This window comes from Sinocyclocheilus anshuiensis, unplaced genomic scaffold (genome assembly GCF_001515605.1).
Source record: "Sinocyclocheilus anshuiensis isolate Anshui unplaced genomic scaffold, SAMN03320099.WGS_v1.1 scaffold723, whole genome shotgun sequence".
Classification (NCBI taxonomy): Eukaryota; Metazoa; Chordata; class Actinopteri; order Cypriniformes; family Cyprinidae; genus Sinocyclocheilus; species Sinocyclocheilus anshuiensis.
The window spans coordinates 60,602-86,143 of record NW_015551048.1 but is presented as its reverse complement, the minus strand read 5'-3'; the positions used below and the strand labels follow the sequence as shown (position 1 = coordinate 86,143).

General features: G+C 36.4%; 3 protein-coding genes across 8 annotated transcripts in view; 2 read left to right on the top strand and 1 right to left on the bottom strand.

Moving 5' to 3' along the window:
• Window positions 1-5,825: 5,825 nt before the first annotated feature.
• arf1 (ADP-ribosylation factor 1) lies at window positions 5,826-9,244 on the top strand. Of its 2 annotated transcripts, none has more exons than XM_016451678.1 (5): window positions 5,826-5,923; window positions 6,706-6,876; window positions 7,282-7,392; window positions 8,520-8,644; window positions 8,716-9,244. In XM_016451678.1, exons 2-5 carry the CDS (start codon window positions 6,732-6,734, stop codon window positions 8,875-8,877), a joined length of 543 nt encoding a protein of 180 aa, XP_016307164.1. In that variant the 5' UTR covers window positions 5,826-5,923; window positions 6,706-6,731; the 3' UTR covers window positions 8,878-9,244. The 2 variants fall into 2 exon arrangements, with proteins under 2 accessions (XP_016307164.1, XP_016307165.1); XM_016451679.1 differs by lacking the exon at window positions 5,826-5,923 and adding an exon at window positions 6,351-6,545.
• A 6,456-nt stretch (window positions 9,245-15,700) lies between these two features.
• LOC107661889 (multiple myeloma tumor-associated protein 2-like) lies at window positions 15,701-25,055 on the bottom strand. Its single transcript, XM_016451671.1, has 7 exons — window positions 25,037-25,055; window positions 20,557-20,707; window positions 20,430-20,475; window positions 20,258-20,340; window positions 18,455-18,529; window positions 18,186-18,308; window positions 15,701-16,210 (listed from the first exon to the last, which is right to left on the bottom strand). Exons 2-7 carry the CDS (start codon window positions 20,694-20,696, stop codon window positions 15,973-15,975), a joined length of 705 nt encoding a protein of 234 aa, XP_016307157.1. The 5' UTR covers window positions 20,697-20,707; window positions 25,037-25,055; the 3' UTR covers window positions 15,701-15,972.
• The window catches only part of guk1a (guanylate kinase 1a), a 14,825-nt gene continuing 11,153 nt past the window's right edge, over window positions 21,871-25,542 (top strand). For 2 of the 5 annotated variants that reach the window (XR_001631152.1, XM_016451672.1), the window contains exon 1: window positions 22,124-23,023. Coding sequence is in view for 4 of the 5 variants with exons in the window: in XM_016451672.1 (XP_016307158.1) it covers window positions 22,990-23,023 (34 nt within the window). In the remaining variant the exon portion in view is untranslated. Of the gene's footprint in view, window positions 22,103-22,122; window positions 23,024-24,450; window positions 24,683-25,542 lie in introns of those variants that run through there. The other 3 variants (XM_016451675.1, XM_016451677.1, XM_016451674.1) reach the window with 3 other exon arrangements.

Here is a 25,542-nt window from a genome sequence, read left to right as displayed (position 1 = left end):
GTTGTTGCAGATTACGTGGATAACATTTGATAAATATTATTTAATCAAGTTGGATATTGATTATCAACCACTCAAACCCTTTTGATCTAAAACTCTATTTAACCATCATCAAACATGTCTGTAGTTTTTTTTAACACTTTTAATATGTGTTTGTAGTTCTAATCAAATCCTCATCCAATGAGCAGTGGGTTTTTGGTATATTAGCTGTATATTAGCACACTTTAAATGTCCATCCAAAATAGTAAACAATCCAGGTACTTTTGGAATACTCATTTTAACATACTACGTTTTGGGACACACTCATTTTAATTTTGAATGCTATTTAGGACTGATAGTATGCGAATTGGGCCACAGTGAAGGTCTTGGATTGGAGAGCAAGTTTGGAGTTTTGAAAGTTTTTCCTAGTGAGACTTTTTATGGGCCCTTGTATTACTTTAAGCCTTGTGCTCCAACCATGATTCAGTATTCAGACCAAAAGAGTAGGTTTTGAGCTGTCGGTGAAACTCAACTGGATGACAGAGAATTATTGCGAAGGCTGCGCACGTTTCTTGACGTGACTGCAGAAGTGGTGCAAAGTGCGATGTAAATCCCCTTAACGACCTTTCAGGCTATCAGTAATCAGCACACAAAGCTGATTGGCAGCCGACACTGAGAGGCGCATTTATTCGCGCTGTACCCAGCCCCTCTCGACAGTGACTCCTACTGTGCGAGGCGTGGGGTAGAGTGCCCAACGACTCCTGCTGCCAACACGGTGAGCCAGCGAGGGAAGGGGAGGCATGGTCATAACGTTGTTTGTTTCCTAACCTGGATGTCTTGAGGTCCTTTTGCAGCACGATCTCTCGGGCGTCTGAGAACAGAGGGGTGCTTCCACGTCTGTCAGCCTTTGTCAAAAAGCAACATGCTAACTCGCTTCCCATTATGCGATTAAGCAAGTTTCGTTGTTCCTGTCCTTGGTCAGTTCTTTACAATGAGAACAAATGGCGATGCACTTTTGCTATTCTGGTCATTCACGTTATTATGATGACAGACACGCCTAGCGCACCAGGCGGCGAGTTGCTTCTCCAAACTCTCAATTGACAAAGCCAGCACAGCACGGCTCACATCTGACACCCCAAACTCATCTCAATGCATACACATTCTCCCACAATCCCCTTGAAAAACACACTGTTCTCACACTGTGCAATATTCTGCTCTCCGGGCCCCGTCTCAGAGGGGAACGTAGTTGTACCCTACTGAGCTGCAAGCCCCATTTCCTACTGAGAGGCCCGTTTTGTCCCTTGGCGGTCTTCCTCCATTGAAGCGGCGCTCCATGCTACCGATACACAAATCTAAGGGGATTATCTTCTTTTTGTGGTAAGTGACCCTATAAATAAAACCTGCAGCACAGATTGATGAGCCTGTCCACAACTATTTGCTGTTCTACATATTTATTCTTTTTCTTAAGTTATTGTTGCTCTCTAATACTAATGAATCTATTAAGATGAGTGGCAAATATGTGTTGCAGAGCGTGCTAAGCGACGAATTATTGACACCTGCATTCAGTTATTCCACTTATATATTTAACTTACAACATTTTTCAGGAAAGTCATTAGTTTAACTACATTTCTCAATGACGAGGTGGCAACATCAATATTATTAAAGTAATGAGTAATGTAGCAGCAAAACGCAACGGTCTAACCTAAACATGTTAAAGTATGAACTGACAAAGAACTGATGTGCATACTATACACCCCCAAAAAATGTGAGATTAAAATAAGTTGTGTGTTCCAATCCATAGTATGTTGAAAATAGTATGCTAAAGTTCCCGAATGGTCTACTATTTTGGGTAAATTTTCGAAGTGTGGATCCGTACACAATCAAATGTGACCCTGGAGCACAAAAGCAGTCTTAAGTCGTTGGGGTATATTTGTAGCAATAGCCAACAATACATTGTATGGGTCAAAATTATCGATTTTTCTTTTATGCCAAAAATCATTAGGATATTAAGTAAAGATCATGTTCCATAAAGATATTTTGTAAATTTCCTACTGTAAATATATTAAAGCTTATTTTTTGATTAGTAATATGCATTGCTAAGAACTTCAGTTGGACAAATTTAAAGAAGATTTTCTCAATATTTTATATATATCACACCAGTAATCATGCAGTTGTTCAGCCTGTGGCATTGTGCATATGGCTTAATCACAGTACTATATCACTGGGATACTGCTAAAATAATTAACAACTTAAAATGTCAGTCAGCTAATCAGAATCAAGTGTTCAGAAGGGGATTTATATTCCATCGTGGAAAAACTAACTAATACCTCAATTCTCCTGAGCTATCAAGAGCAACCTTGTCCTTTTTGCATGCTGTATGGAGATTTTTCTCTTCTTCTGTGATTATGAAATGATGATTGTTGATTATAAATGATAGTATTAAATAGATTAAGCAGCTAACCACCATTTTTGTTGCTGTTGGTCCAATAAGTGACATGAAGACATGATTACTTTAACCTTATTCTGCCATTTTTAAAACTCTTTATTTTTTAATGTTTCAAGAATATGCCATATTTATTTTGATAACGAAGTGCAGACTTCTTTGTGGTTAGTACATGAGCTTCAACACACAATTATGTTGGCATGCAAATATCTTACGCACTGTTTCCATAACAGTGAACTGAGTGAATCCGGTGGCTTTTGTTGTTGTTGAAGAAGCAGAATTTGACACAAAGCCATTGAGGTGTTTTGAACCTTTCAGAATCGTTCTCTTCATCTGCTGCTGTTGGGAGGGAGATGCAGCTCCTGTTGTCACTGATTCCAGATCTTTCCACTTCTCTTTCACCCTGAACAGTACTTTGTTGCTGTTGGATCTCGTTCATTTGATCTTTTTAAGTGCATTTATTAATATGACTGCAGGATACTGACTTGGCGTAACTGTGCTGTCTGTTTTCGAGGCATCACAGAACTACGCTGCCTCTCACAAATGTTTGTTGTGTCAAATGAACTGTTTTGCCACCGAAATCTAAGTTTGGAGTTTATACTGCTTTATATATTGTATTTATATATCCAGTACTGTATATTGTTACAAATTGTTAAACGTGTATTGTAACTGTTAAGCGTAGTCTAAATGTAATGAACTTGGAACCTGTGTGGTTTGATTCAACATATGTTCACTATTCAGAATATTTTGCAAACATATTTTCTAACAAAATAGTATTGACTGTATTGTAACACTCGGTGCATTATATAATTTTTTGTTTAATACTAATAATCAGTTATTTACAGTACCTTGCCTGTCATAGCTTAGTCAAATACAAGCAGTAGAATCTTGTGGCCTGCTTGATTGTACATTAAATAAATATTAAAATGTGGAATGTGACGCAATGCATCTTGAAGAATAAAAATACATCATAATTTGGCATACATCAGTGATACTCACATACCTACATCTGTGTAAATAAACTTGGCCCTCGCCATTTTTTAAAGAAACAAAATGTATATTTCTCACCTCTTTTAGATGTTATTGTTTTCTTTCTGAATCCTTCCGTTCCTGCTGTGATCTCGCTTTGCTGCCCCCTCTGGTGGACTGATTCATTTACTAACTCCTGCAAACAAAGAAATACCATCAACATAAACAGATCTGAGAATTTGCCTGATCTAGGCTTTTTAAGGAAAAAAAAATACAGGCAAAAAGTACCTGTTCAAAAATTTAAATAAACGTAAATGAGGGAAAAGTTGTTGGAAATCCACAACAGAGCAAGTATTTAGGGTGGAAAAATCCAGTGCGAGTCTTCCGTGTTCTGGTATGTTTAAATTAAAGCAATAAGCCCCAAGAAGCCGTGTTTTACAGTGAATTTATAACAGCTAAGCGTCGTGCCTAGCTAACAATACCCCTTAGCTGTTATAAATTCAACCTACAATAATGTACAGTATTTGAAAAATAATGTGTTTTTTGAACATTAAAGCATGTCAACATATTCTGTTACACCAAATACACAAAATAATGATCTTAAAAAAAGCATCATATGACCCCTTTAATTTAAACATACCAGAACACGGAAGACTCACACTGGATAAACTCCGCTTCGCATCGTGCCTAGCTAACAACGCCCCTTAGCTGTTATAAATTCACTGTAAACCACGGCTTCACAGGGTTTATTGCTTTCATTTAAACATACCAAAACACGGAAGACTCGCACTGGATAAAATAAAGCAATAAACCCCGTGAAGCCATGGTTTACAGTGAATTTATAACAGCTAAGTGGCGTTGTTAGCTAGGTACAATGCGAAGCGGAGTGCCTAAACCCTCCTTAGCTGTTATAAATTCACTGTAAACCATGGCTTCTTGGGGCTTATTGCTTTTATAAAACGGTTATTCCATATACGTAGTAAGGTTTCACAAAATAAAACAGAGCAAATAAAGTGTAATGATATTAATAAAAACATTATACTTCAACCAAACAATGTAGTTCCTCAGAATCAGTTGTGGTTGCAACAAAGTGGTTGCCGAGCAACACACAAACATAAACAAAGGTGTATGTTTGTAGAGTAATTTACAACAGCTTCGAACGTGGCTCAGCCAATCAGAATCAAGGACCGGAACTCTCCGTTTTATAATAATATTTACAAAATGTTTAGTTGTGTAAAATAACTGTTCATTTACAATTTTAGATATGATATGCAAATCTCGTTTTATTAAATTGTAATATGCTATATATCCCTGCACTTTACATAATGGTACTGGCATTGGCTATTGAACAAACCATGTTAGTTAACCACTAGTTTCTATGCTACATACAAATATAAGTCATTATATCTACAACGGCAATGTTGTTATAGTTAATATGGATTATGTCGATTTTTATTCATCTAAACATGACATTATGAAAAATAATATATTTATACATTATATATTAATGTTAATTTTTTGGTTGCATTTTCAAAATCAACATCAATCTACTGCCTGATGATTCAGCAATAGTCAGTTTGTCACAATGTAGTTCTTACACATGCACCCATCACCTCACACACAGGAAGCTTTGTGCTTCTTCGCTGCACTATTAATATGTCTGTGCCAGCGTGGAGGAGACGGGGAGCTGGGGTCTCGAACGTCCACCCCCAGAGGTGCAGCAGCTGTTAACCTGGCCTTGAGAAAGTGAGCTTTCTGCTTTCAACATACTTTGATGCCACACAAATGAATTAGCGCCTTTGTATGCATAAGAAGCAACGATGTGCCTAAAACGCCTGCAAAGCAAGAATAATAAAAATGACATTTTTAGGTGTACAAATATTGTGCTCATCTCAAAAAGAACAAAATTATGAAACAGTGGGCTTGCCTAAATATAAATTCAAGCACTGAATTGAAAGTCAAGCATAGTCGGCAAAGGACACCGAGCAATGAGCTTGATTAGACATCTATTTCCAATGTGATAAATGAGACAGAATTATAGTTGCACTTTTGAACAAATCTTTTTTTAATATTACCTAATTATTATTATTACTTCTACTACTACTACTACTCTATTTTTATTTTTTTTTTTGTAGAATGGCCACCCAAAATGGCCTCTTTTATTTAAAGATTTTTTTTTTTAATCTTTATTGCCATAACATAAATGCTGAGACAATCATAATTGCCTTTGAGAGCAAATGTTAACATGCCAAGTCCGTTACATCGACATAACCACAATAAAGCACATTTTAAATCGCTCAAAAAGCAGTGTAACATATTGCTTTACGTGTGTGCGTGTTGTACTCGAGTCACAAATTGTGAAAACCATTTTTTTTTAAAAGCACCAAACACGTGTGGTACCAAACCTGACCTACAGAGTTCTCTGCTGTTTAACATCACCTTCTCGGCGGAAGTGATGCATGACGCACTGACGTGGCCGGAAACCCGCCATCTTGAGGGTGGAAGCGCCTTGAAGTTAAGGAGGAAACTTGAACTGTGAGTTTTTATTTTTGAAAAACGTATTTAGTATTCGAAACGTTACCACCATGCTAACAAACGACACATAGTATTGTGTGATATGTTACCCGTGGGGGGGGGGAAAGATTAGAATGAGAATTTCGGTGTTTATTACATCCGAATTAATTCCGAGTGTCTGTGACAAAGGAAACAAACATCTATGAATTCAGTCAACTTTACTTCTGAAGTAACTAATGTTGCATAAATGATTTAATACATAAACTTGTTTCAACTGTTGAGCTCAACTTTGTTTTTAAATACTATGTCTGAGTATCGCCTTTAATAATCAACCACAAAAACTAGTTTAATCAACTTATTATCTGAAATAATTATAGGGACCTGAAAAGTTAAACCTCACTGAAATCTATATTTGTCCCTAAACGGATAAGATATGATTCTACACTTTTCTGCTATCGCCTCTGAATAGTAAGTATTATTTTAGGAATGCTTGTCCAAGCTATGGAGTCAGATCAGATTTGTTATTAAAATAAATGATTATAAAGACTTGTGTGTGTGTTATTTTTTCATGAGAGCTTTTTTGCAGCTTTTCCTGGTTTGTTTAAAGAGTCAGTTGTTGTACCTGTTATACTCGGAGAGCCAGGTATGCTGTGAACTTGAGTGACACATTTAGTTTAGCCACTTTATTCATAACCGTGGTGTGTATAGGGTCATTTACACTATGTATGTGTATTGATTACTTTACATTCGATCCTGTTGGAAGACAGTGCTTTTAATGAGCTTTTTGTCCTGTTCTGTTTCAGTGGAGTGAGAAAGGCGTCTGGCAAACATGGGCAACTTATTCGCAAACCTTTTTAAAGTCTTCGGTAAGAAAGAGATGAGAATTCTTATGGTGGGTCTTGATGCTGCTGGAAAGACGACGATTCTGTATAAGCTGAAGCTGGGGGAGATTGTTACCACCATCCCAACAATCGGTAGGTGACTGTAGGGCTGCACGAGTGGTATTTTCACATGCTTTCAGATGGAGCAGCATTTACTTCACAGAGCCGTAGTTCACTGAGAAGCTATGCAAACAGCTGTCATTATCGCCAACGATTTCAGAATCGCGCAATAAAATCGTCTTCGAATTTTTATTTTTATTTATTTTTAATTTTTTGCGTAACTTGTCAGTGAACTACGGCTCTGTGTAGTAAATGCTGCTCCATCTGAAAGCACGTGATGATGATTTACTGCTGATTACAGAACCGGCATTACTAACAAAATGCGCATGACAATCGCATTTGATTAATCGTGCAGCCCTAGGTGACAGATCTATTTCCCGATATTAGCGGCTGAAAAGCGAATGAATGCTTATATGTGGTTTCTGTTTTGTGTTCAAGGTTTTAATGTTGAAACTGTGGAGTACAAGAATATAAGTTTCACAGTTTGGGACGTCGGTGGTCAAGATAAGATTCGACCTTTGTGGCGCCATTATTTCCAGAACACACAAGGTGAGAGTTTTCCCCAAGTCATACAGTATGTTGGGAAGTCCAGTTGATTTTATGTAATCTGTGTGTGTTGACTGTTGCCAGAAACCTCTGTCAGTAGTACTGTCTGTTTTTGTTAATCAGGTTGCTGCAATGACATTATAAGATCGGTTGGGTCATAGGTTTGGGTTTGTAAATGTGGGGGGATTCCAACATGCCACTGTGGTTTACAGTTAGCTGACTGTTATCTCAAAATACACCTAGACCGAACGAATCTGCACGTTTGGACAGTTTTTGTCAGTATGGACTTCTTGCACTGAGCTTCGTGACGCACTTTCAAAATAGTTCGGTTTGCTAAATGTGATTTATGTATATTTTCAATGTGCTGTAGCCACCTAGTTGACAAAATGACATTTAAATGAGTGTTTGCAAGAAGACTGTGCAAATGTGTACATTTTTAGGGACGGGAAAAGAGATGTTCTGATCAATAATATCAGAACGACTCTTTATTTATTTGTATTAAATGATTTAATCACTCACTTTCTTTCACTGACAATCATTTTAATGCATGTAATTTACATGTTTATGCCAAAATTCTTAATTGTGACCCTGGAGCACAAAAGCAGTCTTAAGTCTCTGGGGTATATTTGTAGCAATAGCCAACAATACATTGTATGGGTCAAAATTGTAAATTTTTCTTTTATGCCAAAAATCATTAGGACATTAAGTAAAGATCATGCTCCATGAAGATATTTTGTAAATTTCTTACCGTAAATATATCAAAACTTAATTTTTGATTAGTAATATGCATTGCTCAGAACTTAATTTGGACAACTTTAAAGACGATTTTCTCAATATTTAGATTTTTTTGCACCCTCGGATTCTGCTGTATCTGTGCCAAATATTGTCCTATCCTAACAAACCATACATCAATGGAACTCTTATTTATTCAGCTGTCAGATGATGTATAAATCTCAATTTTCAAAAATTGACCCTTATGACTGGTTTTGTGGTCCAGGGTCACATTTATGCCTGGGACAAAATATTAAAAAAAATGTTTTGTGTAATCGATCTGATGTCAGTTCCATTTTTAGCCATTTCTGTCACTCACACCAGTCTATTAATCTGCTTGTTTTTTCTTCTTGGGTTAGGTCTGATCTTTGTGGTTGACAGCAATGACAGAGAGCGTGTGAATGAGGCGCGAGAGGAGGTGATGAGGATGTTGGCTGAGGATGAGCTCAGGGAAGCAGTCTTGCTCGTGTTTGCCAACAAACAGGTACTAACAGCTTTCAACTGATTACATGCACTTCTTTCCAGTTACACATTTGACACGTGTTTGTCCGACAGGACCTACCGAACGCCATGAACGCTGCAGAAATCACGGACAAGCTGGGGCTGCATTCGCTCCGGCACAGGAACTGGTACATTCAGGCCACATGCGCCACAAGCGGCGACGGCCTCTATGAAGGACTCGACTGGTTGTCCAATCAACTGAAAAACCAGAAATAACAACCTTAGTTCGATATTCTCAACACTTGCTTTACTCTTTTGTTTTTAAAGAAACGGTGCTGGAAGCTGCACTCATTTCAAACCCCATTAACACGGAAGAATAGGGCCCTACAGTCACAGTGTTGCTCTCTCATTTAATGTAAATCTTTTTTTGTTGTGAGGCAGCTTTTTGAGCACCATTATGCAAGCCTTTCGTCTTTTTTTCCCGTTCTTACTGCCCGAGTCATTGGAAAGAGTTTTAAGAACGTCACTTCAGGTCTCATTTGAATCTTGCGCATGTATTATTTTATTGTGCTTCTAATAAGACTCTTTCTTAGACGTACTGTAAACGAAGCTGTTATGTTTGTCTTGAACGGAGTACGGGAAATCAAACATTACAGACACTACCTGCACATATAACGGTTCAATTTCCAGGAAAAGAAACCAAAAACGATTACACTGTCTTCTCAGCAAAGGCTGAAGTGACCGCTAGCTTTACTGTCTTGATGCTTTAGGAGCCATAGAGTTGTGAAGACAGCTACACAAAGATTTTTCTGTTATGAGATTCCCAATACACAACAGATGTTTTGTTGTGAGTATGTGGGAGAAATGTTGGCGTGGCTCAGGTTAATCAAGGTTTGTAGGAGGGTGAAGTAATACATTCAGGCACGTAAATACATTCAAGTAACAAATACATTCAGACACGTAACAGTAATGAGATTTTTATTTTTTTTAGAGGAACTTGAGGTTGTTTCATGAAAACAATGTGACGATATAAAAATGGAATTGTTTTGCAAAAATAGGTTTCATTTTCTATATGCAAAATATTATGTTTATTTTATTTATGGGTGGTTAAATGTGACCTGAAAATGTTTTTTTTTTTTTTTTAAGATTTACCCAGAAAGAGAAACTGAAAGATTGGTTTTATGCACCTAGCGTTAAAATTCATGTTGTTTTGACACTCGGTTTAAGTGTTACTTTCGATTTCTTATTTTGGACTCCAAATCTAACCACCACTTGGAATAAACAACAGTCTCATCTAACCACATGCTTATAACTTGATCTCTCAAAAAAAATCATTTGTGCATTTTTATTGTTTTAGGACATAACCCAAAACATATCTCCAGAGTGTTGGCATGTTAATAATATCAATGAGCTTTCTGTTGTGCATGTAGATGTAATTTTCCCCCAGACTAGCCGTAGTGCCTTTATGACAAACCGAGACTCCCGTTTCAAATTAATAATCTTCATGTTCAATGTTAAACAATGTAAAGGCTGATGGTTTTAAAGTTACTTTATTATTTATCTTTTTCTCTCTCTCTTTCCCAATTAACCTCTAATTTGGTAGACACTGATTACTTTGGGTCGAAATTATGTGAATCTCTTAGCAAAATGTTGTATAATGTGACTCTTAACCTATGTTTTATTTTATTTTATTTTTTTCATTTTGACAGAAATGCACTGTAATTAAAGATACTAGTATAACTGGACTTACTTTTGCCCTCTTGTTATTCTGAAGCAGCCCTGAAATAAATCTTGACTGCAGTGGCATCAATAATTGAACAAGGTAGCTCACTAAAAAAGATAACTAAAAAATATATACATATAAGCATGGCGGTTAAACATTAGAATGTACATTAGTTTGGTTTAAACGAAAAAAAAATATCAGCCCAAAACCTTATAATTGCGTTGTAATTTCTGTTTTAGGGTCCAAAGCTAAACTGAAACTGAACTACCTTCTGAAACCTGCTTTTAGACACTCACCTGTTTGGATGTAGTTTAGTTGGAATAGTTTTATCACTTTTTCACTCTTCAGAAAAAAACACATTGCAGTGTTTAAAAAAGCCTGCAACTGGTTTGTAACTAGTTTTACAGTAAACTGAAAAAAACGGAACAATTCTGTACCACGACAAAATTGCATAATGTAAAATTTGTCATCAATTACAGTTATTAGTAGCTAAACAAAAATATTTGTTTTTCATTTTGCCTTTTTTTTCCTTGAAAATGTCGTTTATTTTCTTGGAAGTGCTGTATATGTGCTATATATAGTAGTCTTGCTGTCTGACTAACATCAAAAGTTTTCCATTTACAATGTTTTTTTGTATTTTTTTTGCAGCATTGTTGCCAATTACAGAGATGTCTTTCTATTACTATTCTTCACAGGCATATAAATGTTTACATAGCATTTAACTGCTTATATTTTAACTATGATTTTAAATGGAATGAGCTCACTATATTAGCCTAAAAACATTGATGCATCCACAAATTCCTCATTAACAAAAAAAAAACTTCAATATTCATAACATAACACCATGCCATGGATCGGTATTTTCCAGATACAAAAATTAGATCGATTAACCTCAGCTGACTAAATCTCACAAATGTTGCTATTTAGATGAAATGACAAAATTACGAAGAGAATGGCTGTTCATCAAAGATTTTGAGCAATCTATTAAATAAATAACAAAGGGGGACATCTTACCCTGTTTTACCCTATAAATTCACAAAACATTAGGCTAATTCATAATTTACATACTACATCCTCTAGTCTAGAAGGTTAACATTCTATCACATATTTGTGTTTGCATTATGGAGATGTATTATTTTTATTTACAATGTGTTTTTGCAGTGTTGAGCAATACAGCCAATCACAGACATATCTGTTGATTTCTAGAACGCGATGGCCAATCAGAGGCGTTCCTCTCCCGGCTCAAAATGCCAGTGTTCTTGTCCAGTGCTGAGTTCTGCGGCGAATCCTCTCATTGTAACAAAGTGTAGACACAATGTAAAGCGTTTCATTGTGCAGTGCAGAGTTTCAATGATTATAAAGGAACTTTATATTTAGGAAATTCGAGAGATCTCGATGAACTGAGATAAGCGTGATTATAAAGGGAGTGCTGCCAATTACTCTCGAAATTGCAATGACTGACATAGTGATAACCATAGCATTGGACAGAACAAAAATATATGCCAAAATAGATGTGCATTAAGGGCACGTTTATGGAAGCCCGTTTCCGCCACTGAATAAAAAAGGTAATTGCGACTTTATCTCACAATTCGGACTTTTTTTTTCAGAATTGCGTGATATAAACTCGCAGTTGTGAGTTAAAAAGTCATAATTGTGTGATATAAAGAGTGTTGGGGAAAGTTACTTTTAAAAGTAATGCATTACAATATTGCGTTACGCCCTACAAAAGTAACTAATTACGTTACTTTGTATGAAAAGTAATGCGTTACATTACTTTTGTGTTACTTTCGCGTTACTTTTTAAATATGAGCAGGGCTTGATTGTTTTTAATATAAAAATTATATTTATAGCAAATGTAAAAGCCCTTTCACAGCAAAAAGTGTAATTAATAAACCTCAGGCTGAAGCAAAAGTAAATTCACATCTGCACAGTAGAACGCAGGAGAAGAAACACTCTTCAGCAATAAAAATTGTTAGTTTATCTAAAGTCATTTTTGCTTATTAGTATGGTTGAACTGGATCATCAAAGGTCAGCAGCAAAGACAATGGGATTAGATACATTTGTGTTATGTAACATTTAATTATTGCAGGTTTGCGTCATATTCTGAGTTTGCATTTCACTGTTTTAATTCATTTTGATGAATACTAAATCTGTTTTTTGTGAGTGGGATGAATTAATGCACATTCACATTTAGTCTAGAACTACAGTAACATCATGTTCACACAGCGCACACAACGCCTCTGTACTCCCGATTTCTCCCAATATGGGGACAGGAGAGCTGTCAGTCAATACATGGGAAAACAAAGTAACTGGCATTACTTTTTTTAAAAAGTAACTCAGATATTTTCTAGTAAATTAAAAAAGTAGTGCGTTACTTTACTAGTTACTTGAAATAAGTAATCTGATTATGTAACTCGCGTTACTTGTAATGCTTTACCCCCAACACTGGATATAAACTCGCAATTGCGAGACGTAAAGTCGCAATTCTGGGAACATATCAGTCCCCGCCCCCTCAAAATTGGACTTTAACTCTCAATTGCGAGTTTATATCTCACAATTCTGTGAAAAAAAGTCCGAATTGTGAGATAAAAAGTCAAAATAACCTTTTTTACATTTTTTATTCAGTGGCAGAAACGGGCTTTCATACACGTTTGCATGACTGTGTACTAAAAAAAAGTTTTCCTTTACATTTCTCATGTACTAGATGACACAAAAACAACTTGAAATGCTGTATTATGCATGCCAGGCCAGTAGTTGGCGATGTCACTCTTTAAAGACACACTAATACGCTTTTTTTTTTCACAAATTCACATTTTTGTATTTTACACGGAGACAATAACAAAAAAAGTTTGCTCTTTCAAAACGCTGTCGTGTAAATTTTGTCATGAAAATGCCCCTCAGAACTTTGATTCTTGAACCGGGCTTGTGTTTGGTTGCTTCAGCATTGAACACGGAAGGGAAGCACCTCTGGTGAGCGACTGGGCGTTTAGTTGATGGGAGGGTAGAGAGATCTGCGGTAAGTGTGCCTGGTGTGAGGGTGTTCTGTGTCGCTGTCATTAATTCTCCACTGAAACGGCCTCCAGTTCCCCAAACACCTCCCTCGCCTTTAATAAGTGACAAATAGGATCGGCCGGGCCTGCGGGGTCAGCAGCCTGGAATCAGGCGCCGGGGCGCTCGGCCCAACGAGGGGGAGGGAAAGCAATCTAGGACAACGTTCCTTTGGCCCGATTAGGCTGCCATGGATAATGCAGCCAAGCCAGTAATACATGGCAGGGAAGGCATGATGGTGGGAAAAGGAGGGGTCTCTGCTCTCCTCCGCTCCCTTTGGCCGGCTCTCTTACAGGGTGGCTTTTGTTCAGCCCACTCCTGCTGCTCCAGCGGCTTGGGGTTTGTGTGTGGTGCTCAGGCCATCCCTGGGCCTGGATTTTTGCACTCGTCTTTTGTCTGTGCTTTGCTCTTTTCTCGCACGGCCCCAGGTGCCAGCCAACAGAATGCCGCCTTTCACAGCAAACTCAATGCAAATGCAAACACTCCGCTCTATTATAGCGACAGGAGTACATTCCAACAGTCAGGAAGCAGCACTCAACATAAGAACAAAACAGATTGAGAAAACAATATCTGAAGGATTGAGGTGTCGAGGTGCATTAGCGAGTCGACGACGCCACGTTGTAAAAACACGGTTTATTTGACTGAAAAGTGATTGTGTCTGCTATAATCATATACACTGTTTTCTCTCTTCATCTTCAGTCAATCCAAAGGAAAAAAAGACATTTTATTTTAAAGCCTATAAATAGGACTATAGACAGTTTTTGCATTGCAATATTATTTTCATGTCAAATTTTACAGCAAAACTACATAATACCTTTTTTGTCATTCCAAATTTTCCTGTGATTCTGATTTCAGTAAAATCAGAATTAGCACATATTCAAACACAGTTGCGCAACAAACAGCATATTAATCACTTTGAGTATTTTAGGGGAAAATAACATTAAAAATGTTGATGGTCAATTTTAATAGCCTAAAACAAGCTTCATTTTCTTTAGCCAAATTTGATGAAATGTCACCCAAGACATGTTTTGGACAGATTTCCTGAGATTTAACCTTAAAAATTAGTTACTAAACAAACTGCGTTCACACTTTCCAGAAATGAGAGCGCTGTACACACCAACTAGTCTGGCCGGTACGTTTTTACTCCGCATTTACAGGTTCAATGTAATGTACTCAGAAATTCTTATTAGTCTGCTGCAATGACAGATGTGCTGTGTAAAGTTTTCATTTGTGTTTTTCGCGTGCAGACAACGTGGTCAAAATGATTCCTGTTCACACAGATCTAAGACAACTACTAAAAACGCTGTATTATGCACTCCAGACCAGTAGGTGGCGATGTCACTTTGTGAAGAAACAACGCAAACATATAATACGCATGTGCATAACATCAATGTTTTCACAGTTTCACAGAACATTTGCATTTTCACAGTTTACACAGATATAACTGTCGTTTTCAAAAAGTCGCACTTTGAAACCCGTTTTCAAAAGTTTGAGGTGTTGAGGTGAATTGATGATTCAACGACACTGTTGTAAAAAACTTTTTCACTAAACATTTACAAGAATAAAAAGTGTTCACGTCTGCTGTGTTTTCTATTTATACATCAAAGACTAAAACATGTCCAGGTTACATTTCACCTCAAAATAAAAAAAAATAAAGTAATTCGATTTCAAAGCCTATATTTACGACTACTAACATTTTTTGCATTGTGATATTTTTTCAAATTTTAGTTTTTTGTCGTTCCAAATTTTCATTCTATCTTTTTCTGATTGCTATACTAAAAAAATATATTTTTTTAATTTGCATAAATTCAGTACAACAAATTGCGTATTACTCATTTTTATTCAAGTATTTTTGGGGAAAATTAAGTCAAAAATGTTGATGTTCAATTTTAATATCCTAAATCAAGCTTCATTTTCTTGAGCCAAAATTTGATGAAATGTGACCAAAGACATATTTTGGACAGATTTCCTGAGAATCGACCTTAAAATAAAGCAATAAACCCCGTGAAGCCGTGGTTTACAGTGAATTTATAACAGCTAAGGGGCGTTGTTGTTATAAATTCACTGTAAACCATGGCTTCACGGGGTTTATTGCTTTTATAAAACGGTTATTCCATATACGTAGTACGGTTTCACAAAATAAAACAGAGCAAATAAAGTGTAATGATATTAGTAAAAACATTATTCTTCCACCAAACAATGAATCAGTTGTGGTTGCAACAAAGTGTTTGCCAAGCGACACACAAATGTAAACAAAGGTGTATGTTTGTAGAGTAATTTACAACAGCTTCGAACGTGGCTCAACCAATCAGAATCAAGGACCGGAACTATCCGTTTTATAAAGTACAGTTACTAAAGGAAATGCAGTCGCACTTTGTGTCCAGAATGAGTGCTGTACGCACCAAATACGACAGTGTTTTACTCTACATTTACAGGATAAGTGTAATGCACCCAGAAATCCTTATCAGTCTGCCACACACACACACACACACACACGCACACACACACTTCTGCCATGTCTTGTGGCCTAAGTTGTCCAGAGTCTGACAAAGAGGCGACTGGATCCGTTCTCAGGGTGAGGAGGTGTGGATAGCGGGGCATCAGTCGTCTGAGCTGCTATCATGGCGCCGCCGGTAGCTTTGTGCCGGGGAGCCTCGACCAGCGCGGTGTCCATCAGAGGACGAGTCCGTGTCGTGCCGGCGGTGCTGGTGAGGGGGGGTCAGGGTCCTGTGCTCGGCCTTTAGCCCCCCTCTTGAATGGCTGTCACGGGCTCCGGCTCCACTCTGACTGCTCCTTGATGGATTAGGACCATGGTGGTCCCGGGGATCCTTTCTACGCCTGGGGAGAACAAAACACACCAAGACAATCATTTATTCCTGGTGAGCATGGGAAGTTTGGTTCCGTTTGAGGGGAAACCATAAGTGAGACATGGACTATGAGGAAGAGCCTGTCCTCATCTACCGTCACTGAGGCATAATGTGAATATAAGAGTCATTCTATAAGTTAGGGCACATTTCACATCAGGAAAAAGTGTCAAGAAAATGCTCTCTCAATAAATCAACTACTGGTTTCAGTTGATATATTTTATCTGTTGGTTGCCGAAATTAATCATTAATCACCATTTTGATATTGCAAAGAAAAATATGTTTTTGCTAATGTTACAGATAAACTGTATGGATTTACAGGTAACTTAGTTGACAATTTCACCATTTTGACTCATAGTTTCAATTTCAGGCCTTGTCTGGCCAACCAAATTTTATTTTCTTGATCCGGTTTTAATTTTGTATTTTTTTAAATTCTTTTGTACCTTGTACAACAGTGAGCGCAAGCTACATTAAAGTGATTATTACATTTTAAATATGGATATTTTTCTTACAAAAACGCATCGATTCGCTACAGGAGGCCTTTGTTCACCCCCCGGAGCCGTGTGAGACACTTTTTTTATGGATGGGCGCTTTTTATTTCACTTCTTTTGGACTGATGCATGCAACACCCGCTGAGTGCCATTAAACAGCTTGAAAGATCAAAGACCATTTTTAATATAACTCCGACTGGATTCGTCTGAAAGAAGAAAGTCATATACACCTAGAATGCCTTGAGGGCGAGTAATTTATGGGCTAATTTTCATTTTTGGGTGAACTAACCCTTTAAGTTAATACTTCAATATTTTAACAACACATTCACGTTTACTGTTCTCTGATTTTCACACTGACATGATGTAGATAAGCAAATAAACCTTCTATTTTTAGCATTCACGTGTTTTATTTTGATTGTTTAAATATTAAAATAATTTATTTGAATTATTATTTTTATTATTTATTAGCTTTTCATCAACTCACAAACTGCCTGCGATTCTTCCATTAACCCCAGCCAAGTAAAACCCTGGCATCATGTAACGTTAAATGCACTTTATGATGTTGATAAGGAATGGAATACATTTTCTTTCTCTTTGTTCTTTTTATATATATATATATATATCAACATGGAACAAACTAATCCCATTCAAATCTATGTGATAAAATGACTTGGGTAAAAAGTCTAGAAATAATCAAAAAGTAGTCAGAATACATTACCTAAAATCTAACACATTACTAAGATTGTAACTAAAAATCTGTGGGGCCGGTTGCATAAAAGATTTAGACTAGTCTTAAAAGTTAGTCATCTAATTTTGTTCTTTAAGACTGGTCAAAATTTTTTAATTCGGTTATATAAAAATGCAGATTAGTCTAAGTTGAATCCAAAATATAAGACTGATTACCCCTTGGTTAACTGCTAGTTGTTCAAACTGGTTCTTAAGACACTGTCTTAACATAGAGGCTAAGTTTATGCAACTGGCCCCTGTGCTTATATATTAGTCTTACTTGCAAATTGCTTTGGAGTGTAAAGAAATAAATAATACTTTAGAAAACAGCTCACTACATTTTTTAATAAAGCCACATTGTGATCATTTTCTTCAAACCAAACATAGTTCTACCACTGTTGTCAAAAAACTCTCTAAGAGGAAACTCTAAACTAAAAGATGTGATGAACTAAAACCAATAGAATTGTGTTACAACGCCCTCTTGTGATCCGACTGCGTTACACCTCAGAGAAGGAAAACTACTTCTGTAGGTTCACAATTTATAAACAAGCTTCAACCAAAAGTAATAAAGGCATTTGCTTTAGTTTACTATAGACAGTTGACCTTTTACTGTAGCTTTCAGAGTCGGAATCTGAAGAGTCACTTCTGCTTCTGTGCTTCGTTTTCTCTTTTTTTTTTCTTCTTGCTTTTCTTTTCAAAGGCATTTGCTTTAGTTTACTATAGACAGTTGACCTTTTACTGAAGCTTTCAGAGTCGGAATCTGAAGAGTCACTTCTGCTTCTGTGCTTCGTTTTCTCTTTTTTTTTTCTTCTTGCTTTTCTTTTCTTTTTTACTCTTCTTCTTTCTGTCAGATCTGTAATTAATATCAGTACTCAACTTAGATACCGTGGTCTTTGTCAGTAGTGTCCTTTTTTGTAGTCATGAATTCTCATGTTTCTTCTTTTCTATTTTTAAAAATCTTCCACATAAACGAACCACACAAACACGTATATATTATCCTTTTTATCTTCTTTATCAGGTCTGTGGGCTTCCTCAGGCGTCTTACTGGCTTCTTGCAGTCTATCAGCTTTGTGGTGCTGACAACAAATCAATAAATACAAGATCAGTGGTTTACAGTGCTTGTAATATGTGACCCTGCAGCACAAAAGCAGTCTTAAGTGTCTGGGGTATATTTGTAGCAATAGCCAACACATTGTATGGGTCAAAATTATAGATTTTTCTTTTATGCCAAAAATCATTAGGATATTAAGTAAAGATCATGTTCCATGAAGATATTTTGTAAATTTCTTACTGTAAATATATCAAAACTTAATTTTTGATTAGTAATATGCATTGCCAAGAACTTCATTTGGACAACTTTAAAACTGATTTTTCTCAATATTTTGATTTTTTTTTTTTTTTTGCACCCTCAGTTTCCAGATTTTCAAATAGTTGTATCTCAGCCAAATATTGTCCTAACAAACCATACATCAATGGAAAGCTTATTTATTCAGCTTTTATATGATGTATACACCTCAATTTAAAAAAATTGACCCTTATGACTGGTTTTGTGCTCCAGGGTCACATATTGTTGAGATATTGAAACCATGACACATTCTCATATTCAAATTAGTATCAATACTAAGTATTTATGTCTATGTACCGTGAAAACTGGCAAGCCCATCTTTACTGCTTCTTTTTCTTGTTTGGAAAGCACCATCCCTCTCGGTCCTGCCCTGATGATGAAAAACACCAGAATCTCACATCTATTAGATTCTTTTTATTAATGAAAGTAACGTATAATGCTAGAAGAGCTAGTTACAAACTAGTGCTGTTTCTCAAACTGTAGTGATTTTATTTTGTCTAACATCAATATGCATTTCAAAAGTTTTTGCATTTCTCTTGTGGCCTCTGAATATAATAATAGACGCGCTCATTCAAATATTTATTAACAATATTGTCAGACCTTGTGTACTCGAGGTATATTGTTCAATCTTGGCAAGTGGCACTGTTTTATATTCATTCAGTACCAAGTGTACCAAGTCATTTTTTGCTTTTACCTTTTGTTGTGCGGGCAATTAAGCAATTGCACATTTTTCTGCACTTTTTAGTCACGGTAAAGCACATAAATCTCATTCTCGGTATAATATGTACTATAATGTTGACATTTAATATTATATTATCAAAGATTAGAGCGTTATAATTATGAAATTATCTAAATTGTATTTTCACATTATTGTAATATTGGCTGTAATGCATTTATGTCAGTTTTAATTAAAGAAGAAAAAAAAACTATGCATTCCTGTGATGAGAATTATATTTATTTGCATTACGTTTTCTGTTTAAAAGTAAAAAAAAAAGAAGCTGTTTAAAAAACCTTAACGTTCAAAGGTTTATAGGCCTTACAGAAGGACAGATAGATAGATAGATAGATAGATAGATAGATAGAACATTTATTTGTTGACAAGGGTGGAAGAACATTTCCCACAATGCATCACCTATGTTTAAAATTCAATAAAATCCTGTTATTCCAATGCAAATGCCAATTAAATTGCATAACCCATCCATAATCCAAATCTAAGTTTTATTTTTCATGCAGCAATGTACGCAGTGCAAAGTTTCTCAAGTGAAAACCATATTAAAAAGCGGGACCGAATCTGAAATTGCAATGTTTGACATTGTGATAATAACAAAGTTTAACTTCTAAAGTATTCCACACTCCACCATACAATTACCCTTACTTTACAGTATCTTTAACAGGTAAAGAGAGGTCTGGATCAAGCAAACTTGTCATGAAGCCTGTACACATACAGCACTGGCTTCACCTGGAGCTTCCGAGCCCAGAGGCCCTGTCCACCGTGTCCCGTTCATCCGCCTCCCCTTCCGTCCGGCACACATCTGCAAGATCCTGCAGCAATGACATATGCGTCAGAAACAGCAACGAGAAATGCTACAAATCCCTGAAATGTTCTCGTTTGGATGTTTACAAATGCAAACCTCTTTGGTAAGGCCAGTTGGTTGTCTCTTGATTGTTTTATGACCCCTAAAATAGACGAAAATACATAACATTTGAGATGCGAGCTCATTTTCTTCCACGCTTGCCTGATGAATCAATCACACTCACAGCGTTGCTAACATGACCTCGTGCTCCGCCTCTCGCACCACTGCCATCTCCTGCTCTTTAGACAGAGACGCGCCGCTCTTCTTATCTTTGGCGTACCACGACAAATCCTTCCCTTTCTGCCACCGGCCCACCGGCCCCATGAGGGAATTCCCTGAGGAAAAAAGAACATAACAAATCAACACAGGAACTTGGGTAAATCTAACACAAGTCATATTTCATCATATTTATATTTAGCTTAAGGACAAAGAAATATATGACCTTCAGGACCATTAGGATTTTTGCATTGTCACATGATTTTCATGACAAATTTTCAGACATTTTCATCACTGTAAAGCACATTAATCTCATTCTCGGTATTACGATGTTGAAACATATTATATATTATCACAGATTAGACTGTCAGAAATATTTAATTTAAATTGTATTTTTACATAATTGCAATATTGGTTGTACTGCATTTAATTTACATCAGTTTTAATCAAAGAAAAAAAACTATGAATTCCTGTAGTGAGAATTCTTTTTTTTTATTATTATTTTTTTTTTAGAATAGAATATCTGGAATATTTTTTAGAATAATAATAGAATTATTATTATTTATTTGCATTATAGTAATTAGACTTCAGTGGAAATTTTGCTTAACTGTCAAGAAAATAATTATATTAACTATATTAAAACCTACTAGTTTTTATTAATTTATATTAAAAACATTTATTTTATCAAAACTATTCGTTTTTATCAATATTTTGAATCAGTTGTTATTTTCCATTTTAATTTACATCTTAGTCATTTTTAGTGTTTTTTTTTATATATATATGTCTATATAGTTTTTATTCATTTATATTTCAGTTTTACTTATTTTATTACATCAAGTTGACTAATGACTAAAGTTAAACTAAATAAAAATGAGAAATGTTGCCTTGGCAGCTAGTGGAAATAAATATGTTTTTATATTTTATTTCAGTTAACGTTTCTTTTATCTTCAGCAACAAAAAATAGCTCATAGTTCGAATTTTAGTTTTCTATAACAACCTGCTGCATGGCAGCTCTGAATCAATATGCCAAGCTCATGCTGACCTTCTGACTGATAGAGAAAAGATAAGCAGGCAACTATGTAAACAACATGAAAGGTCAGTTGAATGTCTTGGCAAGAAAAAATGGTACATCAAATTAGGACTCCTACTATGACGATATTTTCTTATGAATATTAAACAGGTTGCGTCACGTTTACACAGTAGGCCTCGCTGACGTCAGCACGTCATATTAAATATTCATAGACCTGGCCTGCGCTTCAGCAATGCGCATGCGCTCTAGTGAGACTCCTGCGGGACGCTCCAAGCAGGTTACCAGGCAACGCCTGCAAGACCTTATTAATATTCAGAAGCTCAGTCTTCGCCGTAGTAGGATTTGTAAAGTGCGACCGCGTCTCATGTCTCTCTGGGTACCTTAACTAGTAGAAAGTTCAACACACACACCTACAAGAGCCACAGCTGTGTCCGACACATAAACCAAGCAGACGATGTGATGAGAGATCACACCAAGGAAAAAGGTAGGAATGTCTGCATTTACGCTACAAACGCGAAAAACTTTATTCAGCAAAGAGACATGTTTAGCCCAGAAGACAATCTGCTATCATCAGTAATATCTTTACAGAAATGCAATCAAGCTACACAACTACTCGCTATTAGCGTTCTGAATAGGTTTATCAAGCCTGTGAACTGCAAAATGTTGGCACAAACCAGTTACATGCGCTCTAATCGGCGATTATTAATTAATTCAAGTGTGTAAAGTGCACAATAAGTGTGCTTGTATGAATATAATCGCATATTTGGGAATCGTTTTACACAGTACTAGTGTAGACTGGGTTGCTAGCCGCGGCTAGTTAGAGCTGCTAGCTGCATACTCACCTAAATAGTTCTCTCTGTGTTTATCCACCTTCACATCGTCCCAGTTGAACTGGTCCTGACCCCCCCCTCACCCCTCCAGATCTCGATGAGCCAAACATGACTTCTGCTGAACACACTGAAAGATGTTTTACACACATGTGCAGCACAACAACCAGGACTTGGTTTTCCACAACATCCGGGAACCCGCCTGCTTTTATATCATACATGTAACATGAAGCGCTTTTCAATCACTGCAAACACTAGGGCGTCGACCACGTTCCATTCAGTACGACGTGACAAAATTGTTTATTTTCTTTAAATAGTCCGTGAGGCGTTTCCCTGTAAGAATACGCGATCGCGATGTCAACATCATGTGCGGTTTGGCGCGCGGATGTTCTAAAGATCTGCGAGGCGTGCGTCGCCTTCTGATGACGCCAGCGACGCATCAGTAATGGCTCTCATGCGAAAAGCAGTCACCTGAGCGAGAGAGGAAGATTATAGGCGAAGGGAGAAAGACATTCTCCCCCTATTTGATCACTTCTTTTCCCCGATGTATGTTAGGTTTATCTCCAGGTTTTTGTCAGGTGAGTTGAAACGAGCTATAGCTTTAAATCATATGTGATGGTCGCCTGTAGCATCATCTTTCTTTGTTGAGGATACAGTAAAGAAGTTGTGAAGTGCTATTATGGCTCTGATTTTGACACTGAAAAGGAGCCCATTACCTTCAAGTGCCTTATGTCAGTCACAGCTGTGTGCAATGCCCTGCATAGTGATGCTGTTGTTTATTAGTTATTAATTATATGCAGTGGTGGACAAAGTACACAAATCAAGTATTTAAGATTAAATGCCCCCAATGAAATATTACTCCAGTCAAAGTAATAATTTATCATAATCAGTAGTATGTTATGTTGATAAGCTCTGTTGGCATAATGACGATTAATGAATAATTGCTTATCTTATTACATTATCTTAATATTTATTAATATTTCAAATTGATTTGAAAAAATAAGCTGTATTAACTTAATGATATTTGACCATGGACCACAAAACAAGATAAGGGTAAATTTATTGAAATTGAGATTTATGCATCATCTGAAAGCTGAATAAATAAGCTTTCCATCGACGTATGGTTTGTTAGGATCGGACAATATTTGGCTGAGATACAACTATTTGAAAATCTGGAATCTGAGGGTGCAAAAAAATCATAATGTTGAGAAAATCATCTTTAAAGTTGTCCAAATTAAGTTCTTAACAATGCATATTACTGATCAAAAATTAAGTTTTGATATATTTACAGTAGGAAATTTACAAAATATGTTCATGGAACATGATCTTTACTTAATATCCTAATGATTTTTGGCATAAAAGAAAAATCGATAATTTTGACCCATACTATGTATTTTTGGCTATTGCTACAAATATACCCCTTTTATCAATATTTTGAATCAGTTGTTATTTTCCATTTTAATTTACATCTTAGTCATTTTTAGTGTTTTTTTTTATATATATATGTCTATATAGTTTTTATTCATTTATATTTCAGTTTTACTTATTTTATTACATCAAGTTGACTAATGACTAAAGTTAAACTAAATAAAAATGAGAAATGTTGCCTTGGCAGCTAGTGGAAATAAATATGTTTTTATATTTTATTTCAGTTAACGTTTCTTTTATCTTCAGCAACAAAAAATAGCTCATAGTTCGAATTTTAGTTTTCTATAACAACCTGCTGCATGGCAGCTCTGAATCAATATGCCAAGCTCATGCTGACCTTCTGACTGATAGAGAAAAGATAAGCAGGCAACTATGTAAACAACACGAAAGGTCAGTTGAATGTCTTGGCAAGAAAAAATGGTACATCAAATTAGGACTCCTACTATGACGATATTTTCTTATGAATATTAAACAGGTTGCGTCACGTTTACACAGTAGGCCTCGCTGACGTCAGCACGTCATATTAAATATTCATAGACCTGGCCTGCGCTTCAGCAATGCGCATGCGCTCTAGTGAGACTCCTGCGGGACGCTCCAAGCAGGTTACCAGGCAACGCCTGCAAGACCTTATTAATATTCAGAAGCTCAGTCTTCGCCGTAGTAGGATTTGTAAAGTGCGACCGCGTCTCATGTCTCTCTGGGTACCTTAACTAGTAGAAAGTTCAACACACACACCTACAAGAGCCACAGCTGTGTCCGACACATAAACCAAGCAGACGATGTGATGAGAGATCACACCAAGGAAAAAGGTAGGAATGTCTGCATTTACGCTACAAACGCGAAAAACTTTATTCAGCAGACATGTTTAGCCCAGAAGACAATCTGCTATCATCAGTAATATCTTTACAGAAATGCAATCAAGCTACACAACTACTCGCTATTAGCGTTCTGAATAGGTTTATCAAGCCTGTGAACTGCAAAATGTTGGCACAAACCAGTTACATGCGCTCTAATCGGCGATTATTAATTAATTCAAGTGTGTAAAGTGCACAATAAGTGTGCTTGTATGAATATAATCGCATATTTGGGAATCGTTTTACACAGTACTAGTGTAGACTGGGTTGCTAGCCGCGGCTAGTTAGAGCTGCTAGCTCCATACTCACCTAAATAGTTCTCTCTGTGTTTATCCACCTTCACATCGTCCCAGTTGAACTGGTCCTGTCACAGCTGTGTGCAATGCCCTGCATAGTGATGCTGTTGTTTATTAGTTATTAATTATATGCAGTGGTGGACAAAGTACACAAATCAAGTATTTAAGATTAAATGCCCCCAATGAAATATTACTCCAGTCAAAGTAATAATTTATCATAATCAGTAGTATGTTATGTTGATAAGCTCTGTTGGCATAATGACGATTAATGAATAATTGCTTATCTTATTACATTATCTTAATATTTATTAATATTTCAAATTGATTTGAAAAAATAAGCTGTATTAACTTAATGATATTTGACCATGGACCACAAAACAAGATAAGGGTAAATTTATTGAAATTGAGATTTATGCATCATCTGAAAGCTGAATAAATAAGCTTTCCATCGACGTATGGTTTGTTAGGATAGGACAATATTTGGCTGAGATACAACTATTTGAAAATCTGGAATCTGAG

Excerpts from the sequence above, each read along its gene's own strand:
- LOC107661889 (XM_016451671.1), bottom strand. The coding sequence starts at position 20,696 with ATGGGGCCGGTGGGCCGGTGGCAGAAAGGGAAGGATTTGTCGTGGTAC. Across the intron at positions 20,341-20,429 it reads CAACTGGCCTTACCAAAGAG|GATCTTGCAGATGTGTGCCG; the intron begins GTTTGCATTTGT and ends TCATTGCTGCAG. Across the intron at positions 16,211-18,185 it reads TCTGAAAGCTTCAGTAAAAG|GCGTAGAAAGGATCCCCGGG; the intron begins GTCAACTGTCTA and ends TGTTCTCCCCAG.
- arf1 (XM_016451678.1), top strand. The coding sequence starts at position 6,732 with ATGGGCAACTTATTCGCAAACCTTTTTAAAGTCTTCGGTAAGAAAGAG. Across the intron at positions 7,393-8,519 it reads TTATTTCCAGAACACACAAG|GTCTGATCTTTGTGGTTGAC; the intron begins GTGAGAGTTTTC and ends TTCTTGGGTTAG. Across the intron at positions 8,645-8,715 it reads TCGTGTTTGCCAACAAACAG|GACCTACCGAACGCCATGAA; the intron begins GTACTAACAGCT and ends TTTGTCCGACAG.